Here is a 17,159-nt window from a genome sequence, read left to right on the forward strand (position 1 = left end):
AAAAGTATATTACTGGTCTAAGTCAATAACTTGCATCTAAATTGTCGGTGAAATGTTGTCACCCCTGATGCTTTTCTCTTAATTATAGGGTGATGGCGTTCAGGATGAAAAATGCTCCAAGATCTTTTCACAGTGTTGGCTGGTGTTCCCAATCCCGAAGCGTACTTGGATGATGTGGTTTTATACAGCTCCACATGGCTGGAACACATAATTTAACTGGCAGAGGCTAAGCTTACTTTGAACTTGGCCAAATGGGAATTTGATAAAGCCGCTCTTGTCTATTTGGGTAAAGTAACTGGTGGTGGTGAAGTGTGCCCACTTGCTGCTAAGGTTATGGTTATTTGTGTATTTTCCTCGTAAGCAAATATGTTGTTTTTTAGGTAAGGTAGGTAACTACCATTCGTTTTGTATGAAATTTGTCATGGTTGTTTCTCTTTTAACTGACCACCTAAGTCTGAAGATTGAGTTTGAGTGGTCCGATGCATGCCAGTATGCATTTGAGAATATTAAATCCTTACTGATTTCAGCTCCAGTGTTGGCTGTCTCTGTTCATTTGAAGCCATTTAGTCTAGCGGTGGATGCAAGCGATGCAGGAGCTGTTCTGCAGCAAAGGGTTGCTGATAAAGTGGAATACACAGTTTGTTACTTTTGAAAGAGGTTTACATCTGCACCACGGATGTATTCTGCTATTGAAAAAGAGGCTTTAGCAATGGTTCTTGCTATTCAACATTTCGAGAGTTATTTGTCAAACTGTCATCTGATTGTTGTAGATTGTGACCATAACCCACTCACCTTCCTAAATTCTATGCGTTTATAACTATTTTTGTAGTGTCATTAAAACGTGGCTTCTTGTCTTAAACGATGACTCAAGCTTTCATAGTATTACTTTTAAAAAAGGAAAAAGATCCCACCTCTTGTAACTCCTATAGGCCCTTTTCATTAATAAATGCTGATGCTAAAATGTTGGCTATTCATGTTGTAAAGATACTTCCATATGTATATCTGAATTGCAAAAAGGTTTTATGTATGGGAGACATGTGTTCTTTAATGATCATACTCTTTTATATATATAAATATTTCCTACCATTTCTCTGTTGTCACTGAGGTTGTAATTGCTCTTGATGCTGAAAAAGCATCTTTTAGATGAATGGTCATATCTCTTTGCTGTATTTAAAAAAATTGGGCTTGTGAATAATTTTATTTTATGGATTCATCTCTTATATGCTCACCCCAGGCCAGCATACCCACAGATGGTATGCATTCACAATACTTTAAATTAGGCCGGGGTACACAGCAGGGATGCCCACTCTCCTCTCTAATATTTGCCCTGGCTGTTGAGCCACTGTCAATTGCCTGACGTTCATCTGTTTCATTTGAAGGAATCTCCCGTTCTGATATTGCAACTGAATTATCACTTTATGCCGATGACTTTTGGTATTATGTCTGTAACCCGATCACTGCCATTTCTTCTATCATTTCCTCTCTTAACAAAATTTGCTCATGTTCTGGTTGTAAAATTAATTTTCAGAAGAGTGAGAGTTACCCTTTTAATTCTTTGGCATTGCAACTTAAAGACTCTAATGTTTCATTTAGGCTGTGTAAATCTGGTATAACATTTATCCCAAGATGTTTAAAACCAGATCTCTTTCATCGTTCTTCTCCACTAATTATTCTCCTTTTTTGGCTCAATCTAAATCTGACCCCCAAAGGTGGCACAATCTTCATTTCTTCCTTAATTGTAAGAATTAACACAGTCAAAATGAATATTCTCCCTAAATTATTATTTTTATTTTAGCGTATTCCGTTGTTTTTGCCAAATAGCTTTTTTAAGTCTATTGACCAAATTGTTACACCCTTTCTGTGGTATGGTAAAGTACCTTGTATTCTTAAACTATTACTTGAAAATCGTAAACTGTGTGGGGTTATCTCTACCCAACTTTAAGTTTTACTTCTGGTCAGCTAACATTCATAAGATTATGTTTTGGTTTAACTCATCTAATGCTCCCAGATGCAAATTAGACGCAAAATCATGTCTTCCCACTCCTTTACAGGCCTTACTTACTGCCGCTTTACCTATTAATGGCTCCAAGTTTACAGATAATGTAATTGTCTTATCAACCCTTAGGATTTGGTCTCAATTTAGGTCCCGTTTTAAGCTAAATCCGCCTCTTCATTAATGCCACTATCCATGAATTACTTGTTTCCTCTATCAGTCACTGACCATGCTTTATGGTGTGGCAAGAGATACTGTAGGTTTACTATGTTTCAGAGGTTTGTTTAAGGATTGTATATTCTGCACCAATGCAATGTTTTCTTCTGAATTAGAACTGCCACCTTCACATCTTTTCTGTTATTTTAAAACCAAAGCTGTTTCTTTATTTCTATATTTTCTCTGCCTAGGTAGAATTTTCTTATGAATAAAATTTTTGAAAAGGCACTATTTTCAAGGTCTTATTGTCAGCTTATTGATTTAGCGGACTGTACTAATGCTGAAATTAAAAGTTGGGTGAATTAAAAGAAACTTGTTGGTTAAATTGTTTGAGGTTGACTGGTGGGTAAATGCCGTGCACCACTAATATATGCTTTAATTTAATATAATATTTCTAAATAATATATACAATAAAATAATTAATATAAAGTATACATTTAAAACAATGACGAATTTAACTTAGCACTGGGTTACTATTATGGCCATCGTACAACTTTTTTTTATTTTATTATTTTATTTATTTTTATAGCATTACTGCCATTAGTAATTTTGTAAAGTTTAAGACTAAAGTAGTAAAAAAAAGAAGTGAAATGAAAAAAATGGAGATGCCATTTCTGAGTGCAATATTTTTTATTGAACAAAAAGAAAATGTACATACAATACAACAGTAAACATCACATTACAGTGAACATTGAACATACAGTTTGGTACCTTCTATTTTACTGAGACCCAGAAGGGACATGATGGTGGGAAAAAAAAACTCAGTGGGAGGAAAATATCTATTTTTAAGTTTTTGCGTTACCTCCCAGGGTTTTGTTTTCCCTCGCAATAGATTTCCGTTCCCTGGCAAAGATCTTTTATGGTCTGTCGCAACACTGTTGTTCCACAAACACTTCCTGTTCACTTTATATTTAAAAAATGTCGGTAATTTGTATGTACAGTTCAGCATGTACCATGTACATGGTTGATGTGCATATTGTCCATTCGTCTTGCAGTGGTTGAGAGCTCTGCACATCACTATGGTGTGTTTCACATAGCATTTCTTCATTCGGCACTGGGTTGCTTACATGGTCGCCGAACAATGTTTTTATTTTTTATTGCACAACTACTATTAGTATTTCCACAAAATAACAAAATATTTATTGATAAAATAAATTAATAAAAAATACTATAAAAAATGGGGATGCCGTAACAGCTGATGAATCAGTCGGTCCCTGAGTCTGGGGTCTTGAAGATTTCTGGTCTTGAGGTGGCACAGGGTTGCTGTCATGGCTGGCTACAACTTCCTTTTTTAAGTGTTTATGTTTTTTTTAAACTACTATCATCAGTCATACTAAAATATACAATAATATCTAAAGAAAAAACTAACAAGTAAAAAGAAGGGAATATTAAAAAATGAGGGATCCTCTGACTGCTGATGGACGATGCGGTTCTCGGGTGCAGGTCTTTCCACGTCTTCAGGCTGAAACAAAAACAAAATTGAGGTCTGCTATTTAATGCATTATTAACCAAAGAACATCTAAAAAAGATTTTTAAACAATTATGAAAATTTAGGAAGATAAAAAAAGGTGCAAATATTAAAGAATGTTCAGAATGTAAATAATACCCTAAACCAGTCATGGAGACTCAGTTTCTCAAGTTCAATTCGCTGCTCTGGCTCGATCTGGAGACAGCAGCGGATCAAATCACAGCATTCTGTGCAGAAAGAAGAGAGAGAGCTCAGATTTACTCCACAACTTAATTAATAAATAATAGTTTGTATTATTCAGATTGACCTCTTTCCTTGACCCAAATAGAGATTTTACCTTTTGTCAAGTGATCTTTGGTCCAGATGTTACGTCTGATCATTTGCAGGTCGTGTCGATTTGGAAAATCTCCACACATCATCACATAAAGGAGTAGCCCAAGAGACCACACTGTCGTTGTTTTACCGTGGTACTCGCCAGTTATCCGATACTCAGGTGGGACATAGTCATCTGTGCCTGAATGAGAGAGGTTTTAACCATTAGTCATTAGCCACCAGATCGACAGTATTAATCGATTAGTGGACTCCATTCTATGATGCTATGTGAGAGCTTGACTCGCTCAGAGTCTATTGTGAACTCATCACTACAGTTTGAGACTCACTTCCCAGTTTAAGGGATCATACATACCAGCAAAACTTGTGTAAGGAGCATCGGTGAGGATTTCCCCGCATCCAAAGTCGATCAATTTGATTTCGAGGGTGTCCGGGTTGATCAGGATGTTCTCCATCTTGATATCGCGATGAAAGACTTTGCGTCTGCAGCACGTTTGAGCTGCAAATATTACCTGCCACATGATCAACCGTGCCCCATCCTCATCGATGATCGACTCTTGGCGCAGGAGAAAGGAGAGCAGCTCTTCAGAGGGCATGGGCCGCTCTAGGACCATGATGTATTCGTCCTCATCCACGCGCCAGTCCAAAAGCTTAATTATTTCCTGTATTGCGGGCTCTTGGTTTGCAAGAACTAAAAGAGCAACCTCCATTGGAAGTGATTCCGGATAGCCGTCCTGGAAGAAATATATTTGTTAAGATGATTGGATGGATATTGTGTAAAACATGATGACAATTACAGTTTGTCTAGTGATTTATAGATACTTAAAGTGAAACAGTGAATGAGAGTTGAAGAGCACAGCATACTTACAATGTCGATGAACTTGACGTTCTCGGTGTAGGCAGTTTTAATTGCCACCTGCTCAACAGAACAAAGAAAGCATGTGTTATAGAATTATACACAATTATTGTGTTCAGAGTTCACATTTGTCCAATGCTATCTCATGGCAATTTGTCACTTTTTGATTTAGTGGCTGATTCGTATGAATTTGTACAATCTCATTCTTGTGATTTGCTTATCCAGGTTGACATTTGGGTTTAGGGCTGGAGTTTGGTGCCACGCATCCTTTTAAAAATCATACATTTTCACACGAATGAACTCATAAATTCATACCAATTAGCCACTAAATGACAAAAGCTAAAATAGTTCAGTTTTCTCTTGAGATCAGGCTGATTTTCAGTCATTAACACTGAACAGTTTAACAAAGTAGCAGTTTAATTTAGCCCAAAAATAAGAATCACATATCTATCTATTATTTTTTATCTGATACTCTGATTTAAAGCGGTGATCTAGATATTAATTGATGAAAATTGATGATACCTGAAGGCCATCCTCTAGTCGGGTTGCAGCTTGAACAAGTCCAAAGCCTCCTTTACCCAGCAGAACGCCAAGTTCATAAGAGGATGAGTTGATGACTGTCAAAAGAAAAATTAAAGATGTTGATATAAAATGTCAATCAGTAGAGAGTTTATTTAATCCAAGACTATTGTCTGATTCATATACGCACTCAGTATTTGTACTTAAATTAACACAAAACAGGACAGTTTAAATGAACTGTAGTAGTTATAGAAATATTTATGCTTCATGTAAAATATACATATTCAACACACACACATAAACAAATGAACAATGAAATCTTGTTGAATGTGGAAAAACCGTTGTGCTATTTATCATCTATTATTAAACAAAACACATAAAACATTTGAGTGCTGATTAAATATTGACATTAATAAAGACATTGCCATAAAAGTGTGTGTGTGCATGCGTGTGCTGGGTTAACTACCAAACTGACCCATTATTTCGCTGCTCTTCTTCTCTTCGTTGGTCTGAAACAGAAACAGAAATCATATTTAGTGTCATCACACAACCTGCATAAAACAAATATAGGCAACATGCCTAAAGTAAAGAAAGTGGACATTAAAGAACATGAAGAATGAATATAAAATAGTGTATTAGGACTGACTATACAACTTTACATAAAACTGTAAATCTAATGCGTATTGTCTACTAACTTATCAAATCAAAAATATTAAACTCATTAACATGTATTTACCTTAATCCAGCTGTGGCGGTTGAGTCGCTCCAGTTTAATCCGCTCTCTGGGGTCTATCTTGAGACAACAGCGCATAAAATCGCAGCATTCTGTGCAGAAAGAAGAGAGAGACATGATCACCTTGAAATTTATTTTTTAGTAATTCAAATTACAACTGTTCTGTGCTGAAACGAAGATCTCACCTTCTGACAGGCCTTCTATGTCTTTATTCATGATCGTATTCAGTTCTCGTCTTGTTGGAAACTTCCAGAAAAGCATTACAAACAAGACTATTCCGAGAGACCACACTGTCGCTGGTTCTCCGTGGTATTTGCCAGTCTCCAGAAACTCAGGAGGACGATACTCCGCTGTGCCTGGAGGAAAGAGATTTTGTTTCAGTTAACAAGGCATGTTTAAGTGAATATTCATTACTAAGCAAGAATTCTGTTGATTCACAACAGTGAATTACTTCATGAGAGCTCAAGTCATGACCACAGTTTAAAGGGATTATACGTACCAGAATAGTCTGTGTAAGCCTCATCTTCGAGGATATCCCCGCACCCGAAGTCAATCAATTTGACCTCAAGGGTGTCCGGGTTGATCAGAAGGTTCTCCAGCTTGATATCTCGGTGTAACACTTTTCTTTGGCAGCAAGCTTGAGCTGCGAATACGACCTGTTTCATGATGAACCGTATGTCATCTTCATCAATGGGCCCAACATAGCTTTCTATGAAATTGTTCAAGGGCTGACAGGGTATGGGCCGTTCCAGGACCATGCAGTAGAAGTCACGTTCCACCTTCCAGTCCAGAAGCTCAATAATTTCAGGAACCCTTGGGCCTTGATTCACAAGGGTTTGAAGCACAATTTCTATTGGAAGTGGTTGAGCAAAACCATCCTAGAAGAAAGAAGGTTTTTATGATGAATCAGTGGTAAAAAAATTGAAATCAGTCGATTGTCTACTAAAATATCATTTGCTGTCTGTGATTAAAGAATTAATTCACCCAATTAAGTTATTAAAAACCGTCATGTTGTTTCAATACTCTGAGAGCTTCTTTCATCTTAGCAACACAAATCCCTCATCCTTCATCAATAGCAATGAGATGCTCAAAGTCCAGAAAAGAAACCAAAACCTTTGTTTTTTAGTCTTAAAAGTGTTCTTGAAGCTTTGTATGTAGAGTTGATCTAGGATTTAATCTAAAATATTTAAACTTGTGTTCTGAAGATGAATAAAGGTCTCGGGGGGTTGGAATGACATGAGGGAAAGTAATTAATAACATAACTTTATTTATGGGTGAACTCATCTTTTAATGTTAGCATGACGTGTTTGAAATGTAAAATTGTGGAACAGAGGAGAAACAGAGAGCACAGTTTTCTTACAATGCGGATGAACGTTGTGTCGAACATCGAGCAGTATTTCACTGCAACCTGATCAACAAAACAAAAGAGTGGATGTGTTAGAATTATGAGCAAAGGCAATGGTGAGACCAGAATAACAGGACAAAAATGATTGGCTAGATTAATATTGCTGTTCAGATCCATACCTGAAGTCCATCATCCAAACGAGTCGCTGCATAGACGGTTCCAAAACCTCCTTCACCGAGCTCATCACCAACTTCATATTGGCGTGAATTGATGACTGTTAAAGAGAAATCAGAGATGAGGGAATAAAATGTGACAGCACTTACTACTACTAAATCCAATTAAGAGCTACTTTTTATTTTCTAAAGACAAATTAGCTGAATATTAGTTATCAACAACATTTAAACAATCTGTATATTGAAGTCAGTCTGAAGCACAGCCCACTAAACTGTAGGGGTCTAACTATTCGCACCTAACCATTTCGGTACAGGACTTTAAGTTCAGTCAGTGTGTACAAAATATGGACAAAAAGACATTTGAGGGGAAAAGTGACACTGCTGGATGTAAAGGCTCAGTAGTGCTCTGCTGCAACACTGCACTGACAAACACATCTGTGTGCATGAATGAACAAGAGTGAGTACAACAACTTCACAAATATTCACAGTGTTCCAGAATTCAGCATTTTCTGAATACAGGTGAAAAATGTTTCATTAGAAACGTAAATGTTACTGGTGTTTTCTTCTGTCAGATAACATTTGGCAGAGTTTTTAGTTTTATTTTTATTCATGCAGCAAAGGTTTAATAATTATTGTCCATTTTTTTTAATGACTGAAAAATCCTAATATATATTCTAATTTATTTGTATATTGATTTATGTAGAATTCACCTTTTGTCACGTTATTAGTCCTCTAACTTTTACTTTTTTAATAGTAATAAACGGTAAACAAAAATCACAAGCATTTTTTAAGTTTTGCTTGTTTTTTTTATTTCAAACTGTAATAAAATTGAACAGAACTATTTATCCTTACACCCTACTAAACTGAAGTAAAACTGTAAATGTTCACTGAATTACTGAATGAGTGTCAAGGTAGCAAACTTACCGAAAATTGTTTTCTCCTTCTCCTGAGGAACTGATGGCACTGCAGCTTGAAGGACATCATCCTCACTACAGTCGGACGTGGCACAGGCTGTAGGGACGTCGTCAACACTTTGAGCTGCAGCATGGTCTGGAGTTTGGAGGGTCAGTTCAGTGCTGGGAGATTGGAGGACATCACTGTGGTCGTCAACACGGACTGGACAACCACTGGTGCTTAGTTCCTCCAATAACAGGTATTCAGTCCTATCATCAATATCTCGACCTAAAAAGAGAAAAATATGTAATAACTAAGGATTGTTTTATTTAACTTTTTTTAATGAAATGTTAATTAGCCATGTTAAAGTGTGCTGTACATTTTGAAGTGACTATTTGGGGTGTTGTAGCCCCAAAATGTCAGAATTCTGAAGTCAGAATTATTAGCCCCCCTTTGATTTTTTTTTCTTTTTTAAATATTTCCCAAATTATGTTTAACAGAGCAAGGAAATTTTCACAGTATGTCTGATAATATTTTTTCTTCTAGAGAAAGTCTTATTTGTTTTATTTTGGCTACAATAAAAGCCGTTTTTAATTTTTTAAACACCATTTTAAGGACAAAATTATTAGCCCTTTTAAGCTACTTTTTTTTCGATAGTCTACAGAACAAACTTTTATGTTTAGAAATGTGTTGAAAAAAATCTGTTCTTTATTAAACAGAAATTGGGAAAACAAATAATCAGAGGGGCTAATAATTCAGAGGGGCTAATAATTCTTACTTCAACTATAGTAGTACAGTAGTACAGAAAATACAGTAGTAAATTCCGTCATCATTTACTGACCCTTGATTTATTCCAAAGAATTCAGAGTTTTTTATTGTTTGTTTTTTTTAACAGAAAAGAAGATGCTTCAGAGAATGTTGAAACCTGTAACCATTGACTTTAATAGTATTTTTTTCTACTATGGATGTCAATGGTTACAGGCTTTCAACATTCTTCAATATATCTTCTTTTCTGTTCAACAAAACAGCAAAACATGGTTTGGAACAAGTCAAGAGTGAATAAATGATAGAAGATTATAATTTTGGTGGACCATCTCTTTAAATAAATAACCTTAGATTTTATTAATACATTAGTAAATGTTGATGCTGTGCAAGTATTTTTAATTCTTATTTCATAAATACATTAACTAACATGAACTATTGGAACATTATTGTGAAGTGTTTCCAATTTTGAAACTAAGCAGGCATTTATTAAATCAGTTTTAAATGTTTGATTTTCCTAAATAAAATAATAATCATAAAAAAGAAGCTATTTTAAACATTTCTCCCTAACTGAAGCGTAAATGAATCAAACCATTTATTGATACACTAATATTAAATTGCCGTCTAATCTGTGCATGTTCATTGAATTACTTAATGGTGAATTAGCAAACTGACCGATCACTGTTTTCTCCAAATTCTGTAGCTGGCATGACTGTGGCTCAGTGTCCCGAAGAACATGTGCACACAAGTTAGCTAGCAAAGGCACTGCAACTTGAAGGACATCATCCTCACTACAGTCGGGAGAATAGAGGACAACACTGTGGTCGTCAACATGGACTGGACAGCCACTGGTGCTTGGTTCCTCCGATGACAGGTATTCAGTCCAATCATCAATTTCTCGACCTAAAAAGAGAAATAATATGTAATAACTAAGGATTGTTTTATTCACATTTGATAATTGTAAGATTAATTAGCCATATTAATGCAAGCTGTACATTTTGAAGTGACTACTTGGGGTCTCGCAGCCCACCATTATAAATGTAAAACGCAGTCAAACAAACATACACTGAAAAAGTGACACTGCTGGATGTAAATGCTCAGTCGTGTTCTGAATACTGAAACATTGCACTGACAAACACATCTCTGTCAATGAAGGAAATCAATAAATATTCAGAGTGCTCCTTAATTTTGTACAATCATTTTTAGCTGATTGTCTTTTCTAACTGTTTGTCTTGCTCTTTTTTGAATATGGGTAAGAAATGTAAGTATTTGTTATTGTTCACAGCAAATGCTGTTCAAGATATTTTCATTCTTAATTCTAGTTAGCAAATACATTAAATAACATTAACTAATCAAACATTAAAGTAAAGTGTTTCCAGTTCTTTAATTATTTTAATCAGGCTGGCATTTATTCAAATGTTTTAATTTGTTATTATTCGCAATTGACATAACAGAAAAGCACTTCTAAGTTTTGCCATTTTTCTCACAAACTTATTATTACACTGCTGTTAAACTGCCGTCTAATCTGTGCATGTTCATTGAATTACTTAATGGTGAATTAGCAAACTGACCGATCACTGTTTTCTCCAAATTCTGTAGCTGGCATGACTGTGGCTCAGTGTCCCGAAGAACACGTGCACACAAGTCAGCTAGCAAAGGCACTGCAGCTTGAAGGACATCATCCTCACTACAGTCGGGAGAATAGAGGACAACACTGTGGTCGTCAACATGGACTGGACAGCCACTGGTGCTTGGTTCCTCCGATGACAGGTATTCAGTCCAATCATCAATTTCTTGACCTAAAAAGAGAAATAATATGTAATAACTAAGGATTGTTTTATTCACATTTAATAATTGTGAGATTAATTAGCCATAATAATGCAAGCTGTACATTTTGAAGTGACTTTTTAGCTGATTGTCTTTTCTAACTGTTTGTCTTGCTCTTTTTTGAATATGGGTAAGAAATGTAAGTATTTGTCATTGTTCACAGCAAATGCTGTTCAAGATATTTTCATTCTTAATTCTAGTTAGCAAATACATTAAATAACATTAACTAATCAAACATTAAAGTAAAGTGTTTCCAGTTCTTTAATTATTTTAATCAGGCTGGCATTTATTCAAATGTTTTAATTTGTTATTATTCACAATTGACAAAACAGAGAAGCACTTTTAGGTTTTGCCATTTTTCTCATAAACTTATTATTACACTGCTGTTAAACTGCCGTCTAATCTGTGCATGTTCATTGAATTACTCAATGTGGAAGTGAACAAACTGACCAGTCACAGTTTTCTCCATATCCTGCTGCTGGCATGACTGTGGCTCAGTGTCCTGAAGAACACGTGCACACAAGTCAGCTAGCAAAGGCACTGCAGCTTGAAGGACATCATCCTCACTACAGTCGGACGTGGCACAGGCTGTAGGGACGTCGTCAACACTTTGAGCTGCAGCATGGTCTGGAGTTTGGAGGGTCGGTGCAGTGATGGGAGAATGGAGGACATCACTGTGGTCGTCAACACGGACTGGACAACCACTGGTGCTTAGTTCCTCCAATGACAGGTGTTCAGTCCTATCACCAATATCTCGACCTAAAAAGAGAAATAATATGTAATAACTAAGGATTGTTTTGTTCACATTTTATAAATGAAATATCATTTAGCCATATTATTGAATGATAACAATTATGAAGTGACTATGTGAGGTTTAGTTTTGTGGATTCAACATGCATGGATGTGTTTGTCATGCTTCTTGTGTTTTGACAGCTCCTATTAGTAAATAATTAAGTTGCCATGTCATTTTATCATAAATAAAACATCACCTTAAATTCAGCTTAAAGGAATGAATTTCAGTTTTGTGTAAATGCATGACAGTATGAACTTGTATGCTACTGTATGTTGTAAACGGTAGGATGTTGAGTTCATTTCTGAATTTTGTAATACAATATCTATTATACTGTACTGCATTACAGATTTTCACTTTGGTATATTTATTAAATCAGAATTGAAATTCTCAAAGCAGCTTATTCAGCCTCTTTACTACTATACAGATTGAAGCTGATTAAATTAGATACTGCTCATTCATTTCATATATATGAGGCATAAAACCAAAAGATCTCCTGCACATGAGTTGTGATGAAAACTGTCCAGAGCTAAAAACAAAAAACATTGTATACAGGCAAACTTGATCTAAATGTTTAAAGTTTGTCCAGAAACTTGACGTGCTAGTTTGGAAATATGGAGAATAACTGAAGAAATATACTAAATCGACTTTAAATACACATTGACTGTATGTTACAGACTTTATAAAACTGATTAACAAAACTTAACAAATAAAGTTTTAAAATTAATAATAAAAAACTTTAACGATAGCGAGTGTAGGGCCCTATATGCAGACTTTGGTGTTCTTATAGCATCGGTATATGGTTTACCATCACTGGTCATCGTGGGTGGAGAGTTTTTCTCCACGGGTTCTTCTCGATCTGAGTGGGGTTTGTTTTCTGTCCTTCCCCGCAGGACTAAAGCAATTACTCCGAGTAATGTAAACATTTTAAAGAGTAAATAGTTACCAATTTGAAAAGCACAAATCTACGAACAATTAACTGTCAGTAAAGACGAAGAAAGTCTTCGTATATCTTAACACTACAGTGGATTGTGAGTAATGGCGCCTGTTCAGCAAAACGTCATCTTTAGAACTTGATGAAACGTGACATTCTAAATTCCAATAAAACCAAGCTGCAACGTGATTGGCCCGTTTAAAACTTCATAAAAAAATTCAATACAAACTATGGGTATGGAGAGCTTCATTAAAATCGCTTCACTTTACAATTCATTCAAATTTGTCATGCATTTTTTCGAGTCTTCTTTTTGTATTCACATGATAAATTTAGAAATAATAGCCAAGTTTTTAACCGTTTAATTTAAGAAAACAATTTATTTTAATCAAACAATCTTATACTCACTAATGTGGTTGAGGTTTATCTGTAGTAACGTTTTGTTAAAACCATCATTAGGGTGTACTCATTTTTGCAGTAACGTTATGGTTTTAAATTATTTTGTCCACTGAATCCACTTTGCCTTTGGTACTGACTAATATTTTTCTCACAGATAAATATGTCTCATATAAATATATATTAATCTCATATGCTGTATATTTCCAAAGACAGGTCTGGAAACATATTTCTGCATTTTCTGCTTGTAACGTTAAAAGGAAAGATGCAGTGCAAAAGCAAAAGACCGTAAATTCGTTTTTGACGAAAACAAGTTATTGATAATTTTGGAAGGAACAATAAAGACCTCCATCTTGAAAAGTATCTTGAGTCAATATCATTGTTTTTTCTTCAAGAAAATATAATGTATTGTCATTGTCAGTTACCGCTCTTTGACTTGGTTTTGGTATGCTCCAATTAAGTTACGGTTCTCTGCTGTTCCGCTGAAGTTACTGTATGTAATAGTCAATATGAAGTTGCCTGGCGTTACCATATTCTGCTTTACTGTCATAATTACTACCATAAATAGGCAAACAATCAGCTACATATAGTTTAAGCCCTGCAAACAAGCAAAGACTGTAAATTAAAAGCAAAAATAAATGATCATTTATTTTTTTCCTCAATATTTGTATTTTTCACTCAGTGCAGTCGGGGACTACAGTATATTGACTATTAGCACAAAGTTAGTTGACTGAATGCCCTGACAGTGTTAGCATTCAGCATGAATCAGAACAGTTTGCAGTTAAAACCATTTCCTACCTTTTCTTGTAACCCAATAAAATCCACTGCAATTAATGTGGACAGAGATGTTTAATCCACAATTATGATCATCATTTCAACCTGCTGGCTTTCACATCATCGGTCTAGTCGTTTCTTAATCGTTTTTGAATCGTGTGAGAGTCGATTCATTGACCTATTCATAAATACAACCGTTGCTTTGTTACTGAACAAATGTCTTAAGACAGTGTCTTACTGCCACCTACTGGCGGTTTTAGTTGTTACATGGAAAACCTAATTTTACTAGACTTGCATATTTTTCTTATTATTTTTAGTTGAGAAATTATTTATTTAAAAAAAATCCATAAAGGTAAATAATTCAATGGATTTTTAAAAAATCTAAATTGCAAATATTGCACCTAATGGGAAAAGTGACTGCAGTAGAAGTATAAGAGAGAATGCAAAAGGAAGAAGTATCCAACTCTGAAAAAGTTTAGGAACCGTTGATATACAGTCTGGTAACTGCTGATATACAGATAACTAGGTCATGACTTTATAAATATCTATGATATCAAAAATTAAGTCTAAATCAGTGCAAATGTTGTTTAACATATTACAATGCATAAACACAAATATTCTAATACTGTAAACAATTACTTTAAAACTACACTAACTAATTATATATTATGTATTATATTTTGGAAGTTATTTGCAAATGCAGCCAAAGCACAGGATATGTAATGTAATGTAATGTGTATTTATATAGCGCATTTATTGTGTATGGCCATACACCCAAAGCGCTTCACAATCATGAGGGGGGTCTCTCCACACCACCACCAGTGTGCAGCATCCACTTGGATGATGCGACGGCAGCCACAGGACAACGGCGCCAGTGCGCTCACCACACACCAGCTATTGGTGGAGTGGAGAGACAGTGATAGAGCCAATTCGGTGGAAAGGGATGATTGGGAGGCCATGATCATATGGGCCGATAGAGTGACTTTGGCCAGGACACCGGGGTTACACCCCTGCTCTTTCATGAGAAGTGCCATAGGAGTTTTAATGACCACAGAGAGTCAGGACCTCGGTTTAACGTCTCATCCGAAAGACAGCGCTTGTAGCGGCTTACCAATGCCGCTATTGTTGGTAGAGTGAGCAAGTTTTTAACGCGTAAAAAGTCAGAGTCCGTAAGCAAATAGATGCAAATAAAAACATATTTATTGTCCAATCAACTTCCAATCAACAGAATTACTCAATCACTTTCCTTTATCTAAAAGCACACTTCCCTGTTTCCTTCAGTTACGAGACGATGCAATACGATACGGTCAAAAACTGTGTGCTTCCTACCAACACTGTCTTCCTCCATGCAGTGAAGCCACAGTTATATAGTGTCGTACTGACACCTTGTGGCCAATCGCCAATATACAATGTATGGCTCCTACATACCGGCCCCTTAATTGTTTATGACAAAATGGCATAACAATTACAAATTCATACAATATGGAGCCTTACACATGAACTCAAAATGGTATCAAATATACATGCATGCAAATAAACAACCTCAGTTTAAACACCTGTTTAACTGGTTATATCATAATTTTCCTATGTTGATTCTTGAAGAAGGCAAAGCTTACTAATTGAACGTTCCAAGATGTTGCATTTGGTTTGAACTTTTACAGATCGAACTAAACCTCTACTGTCTGGAAAAGTCTCAATCACTCTTCCCAGAACCCATGATCCACGTGGTGCTGTAGAATCTGCAATGATCACAATGTCGCCAACAGTAAGATTTCTATGTTCCTTGTTCCATTTTTGTCTTTTCTGCAACAATGGTAGGTATTCGCGTACCCATCTTTTCCAGAAGAGGTCTGAAATATATTGCACTTGTCTCCATCTTCGTTTGGCATATGAATCAGACCTTTCAAACAAACCAGGAGGCAGTGCAGGGCTTCCTTTCAAAAGCAGAAGGTGGTTAGGTGTTAAAGCTTCCAAATCATTAGGGTCGTTGGAGATATTAGAGATGGGTCGATCATTTAGAATTGCCTCAGCTTCACACAAGACAGTCTGCAGGGCTTCATCATCCAATGTTTGTTGTCGAAGGACAACACACAGACTTTGTTTCACCAGTCTAATTAAACGTTCCCACACTCCTCCAAAATGAGGGCTTGAAGGTGGGTTAAAACTCCAGTCCACTCCCTTCTGTAGCAGGGCTCGTTGAATCTTCTCCTGGTTCAATGCACTGAGTGCCTCTCTTAGCTCCCGCTTAGCACTGATGAAATTAGTCCCATTATCAGATCTCATAGAAGAAACTTGTCCACGACGACAGATAAATCTGCGTAAAGCATTGATACACGAGTCTGTATCAAGTGAGTATGCCATTTCCAAATGAACTGCCCTACTTGCCATACAAGTAAATAGCACTCCATAGCGTTTCACTGTACCACGTCCTCTTTTTACTTCTATGGGCCCAAAGAAATCTACTCCTACATTAGTAAAAGGTGGTAAATCAGAAGTGATTCTTTCCACTGGAAGGTCTGCCATCCTTTGTTCACCCAGCTTTCCCTTAAAGCGTCTACAAATGACACACTTAGAAATGATCTTTCTTGAAACAGAATTGGCATTTGTTATCCAATACTTACAACGAAGCTTAGAAAGCATTTGATTTCTGCCACCATGACCCAGTTGTTTGTGAATATCTGAGAGTATGAGATGTGATACGTGCTGAATTTTAGATAACAAGATGGGATGTTTTCTTTCGCTTGGCATTGCTGACTTACCAAGTCTTCCTCCTACTAACAGCACTCCATCATGCAACATGGGATCCAGTTTATAGACAGAACTGTTTCTTTTAACAGTGTTACCATGTTTAAGAGCAGCAATTTCTTCCTGAAATTGTTCCTGTTGACTGAAACGAATGATGTTAACCTCAGCCTTATAAACATCCTCCACAGTCAAACTCTGTCGTTCCAGAGATGATTTAAAATGTTGCAATTTTGCATTCATGGTTGCATCATCACTATACTCCAAAGACAGTTCCTTTCGTTTACGACTTAACTGCAGTAGAAGTTTCTGCAGTTTCAAAATCCATGCAACTGCAACCTTTAGACGTTTCCAATCTGAGAAGTAATGTATCAATTTGCTTGTGGCATTTTGTTCGCTTTGCAGTGTCA

At 36.1% G+C, this 17,159-nt stretch overlaps 2 protein-coding genes across 2 annotated transcripts in view; one reads left to right on the forward strand and one right to left on the reverse strand.

Moving 5' to 3' along the window:
- Positions 1-17,159, forward strand: part of csrnp1a (cysteine-serine-rich nuclear protein 1a) — an 811,199-nt gene that overhangs the window by 504,935 nt on the left and 289,105 nt on the right. The gene's annotated exons all lie outside the window — the stretch shown is intronic.
- On the reverse strand, positions 2,821-12,957 carry LOC141378086 (uncharacterized). Its single transcript, XM_087240812.1, has 17 exons — positions 12,715-12,957; positions 11,567-11,875; positions 10,861-11,088; positions 9,965-10,192; positions 8,558-8,815; positions 7,640-7,734; positions 7,476-7,523; positions 6,615-6,993; positions 6,301-6,471; positions 6,119-6,207; positions 5,858-5,891; positions 5,386-5,480; positions 4,876-4,923; positions 4,363-4,741; positions 4,015-4,191; positions 3,816-3,904; positions 2,821-3,671 (listed from the first exon to the last, which is right to left on the reverse strand). The coding sequence occupies exons 1-17, from the start codon at positions 12,830-12,832 to the stop codon at positions 3,543-3,545; spliced, it is 2,874 nt and encodes a 957-aa protein (XP_087096938.1). The 5' UTR covers positions 12,833-12,957; the 3' UTR covers positions 2,821-3,542.

Source organism: Danio rerio, chromosome 2, assembly GCF_052040795.2.
Source record: "Danio rerio strain M-AB ecotype USA chromosome 2, GRCz13ab, whole genome shotgun sequence".
Lineage (NCBI taxonomy): Eukaryota > Metazoa > Chordata > Actinopteri > Cypriniformes > Danionidae > Danio > Danio rerio.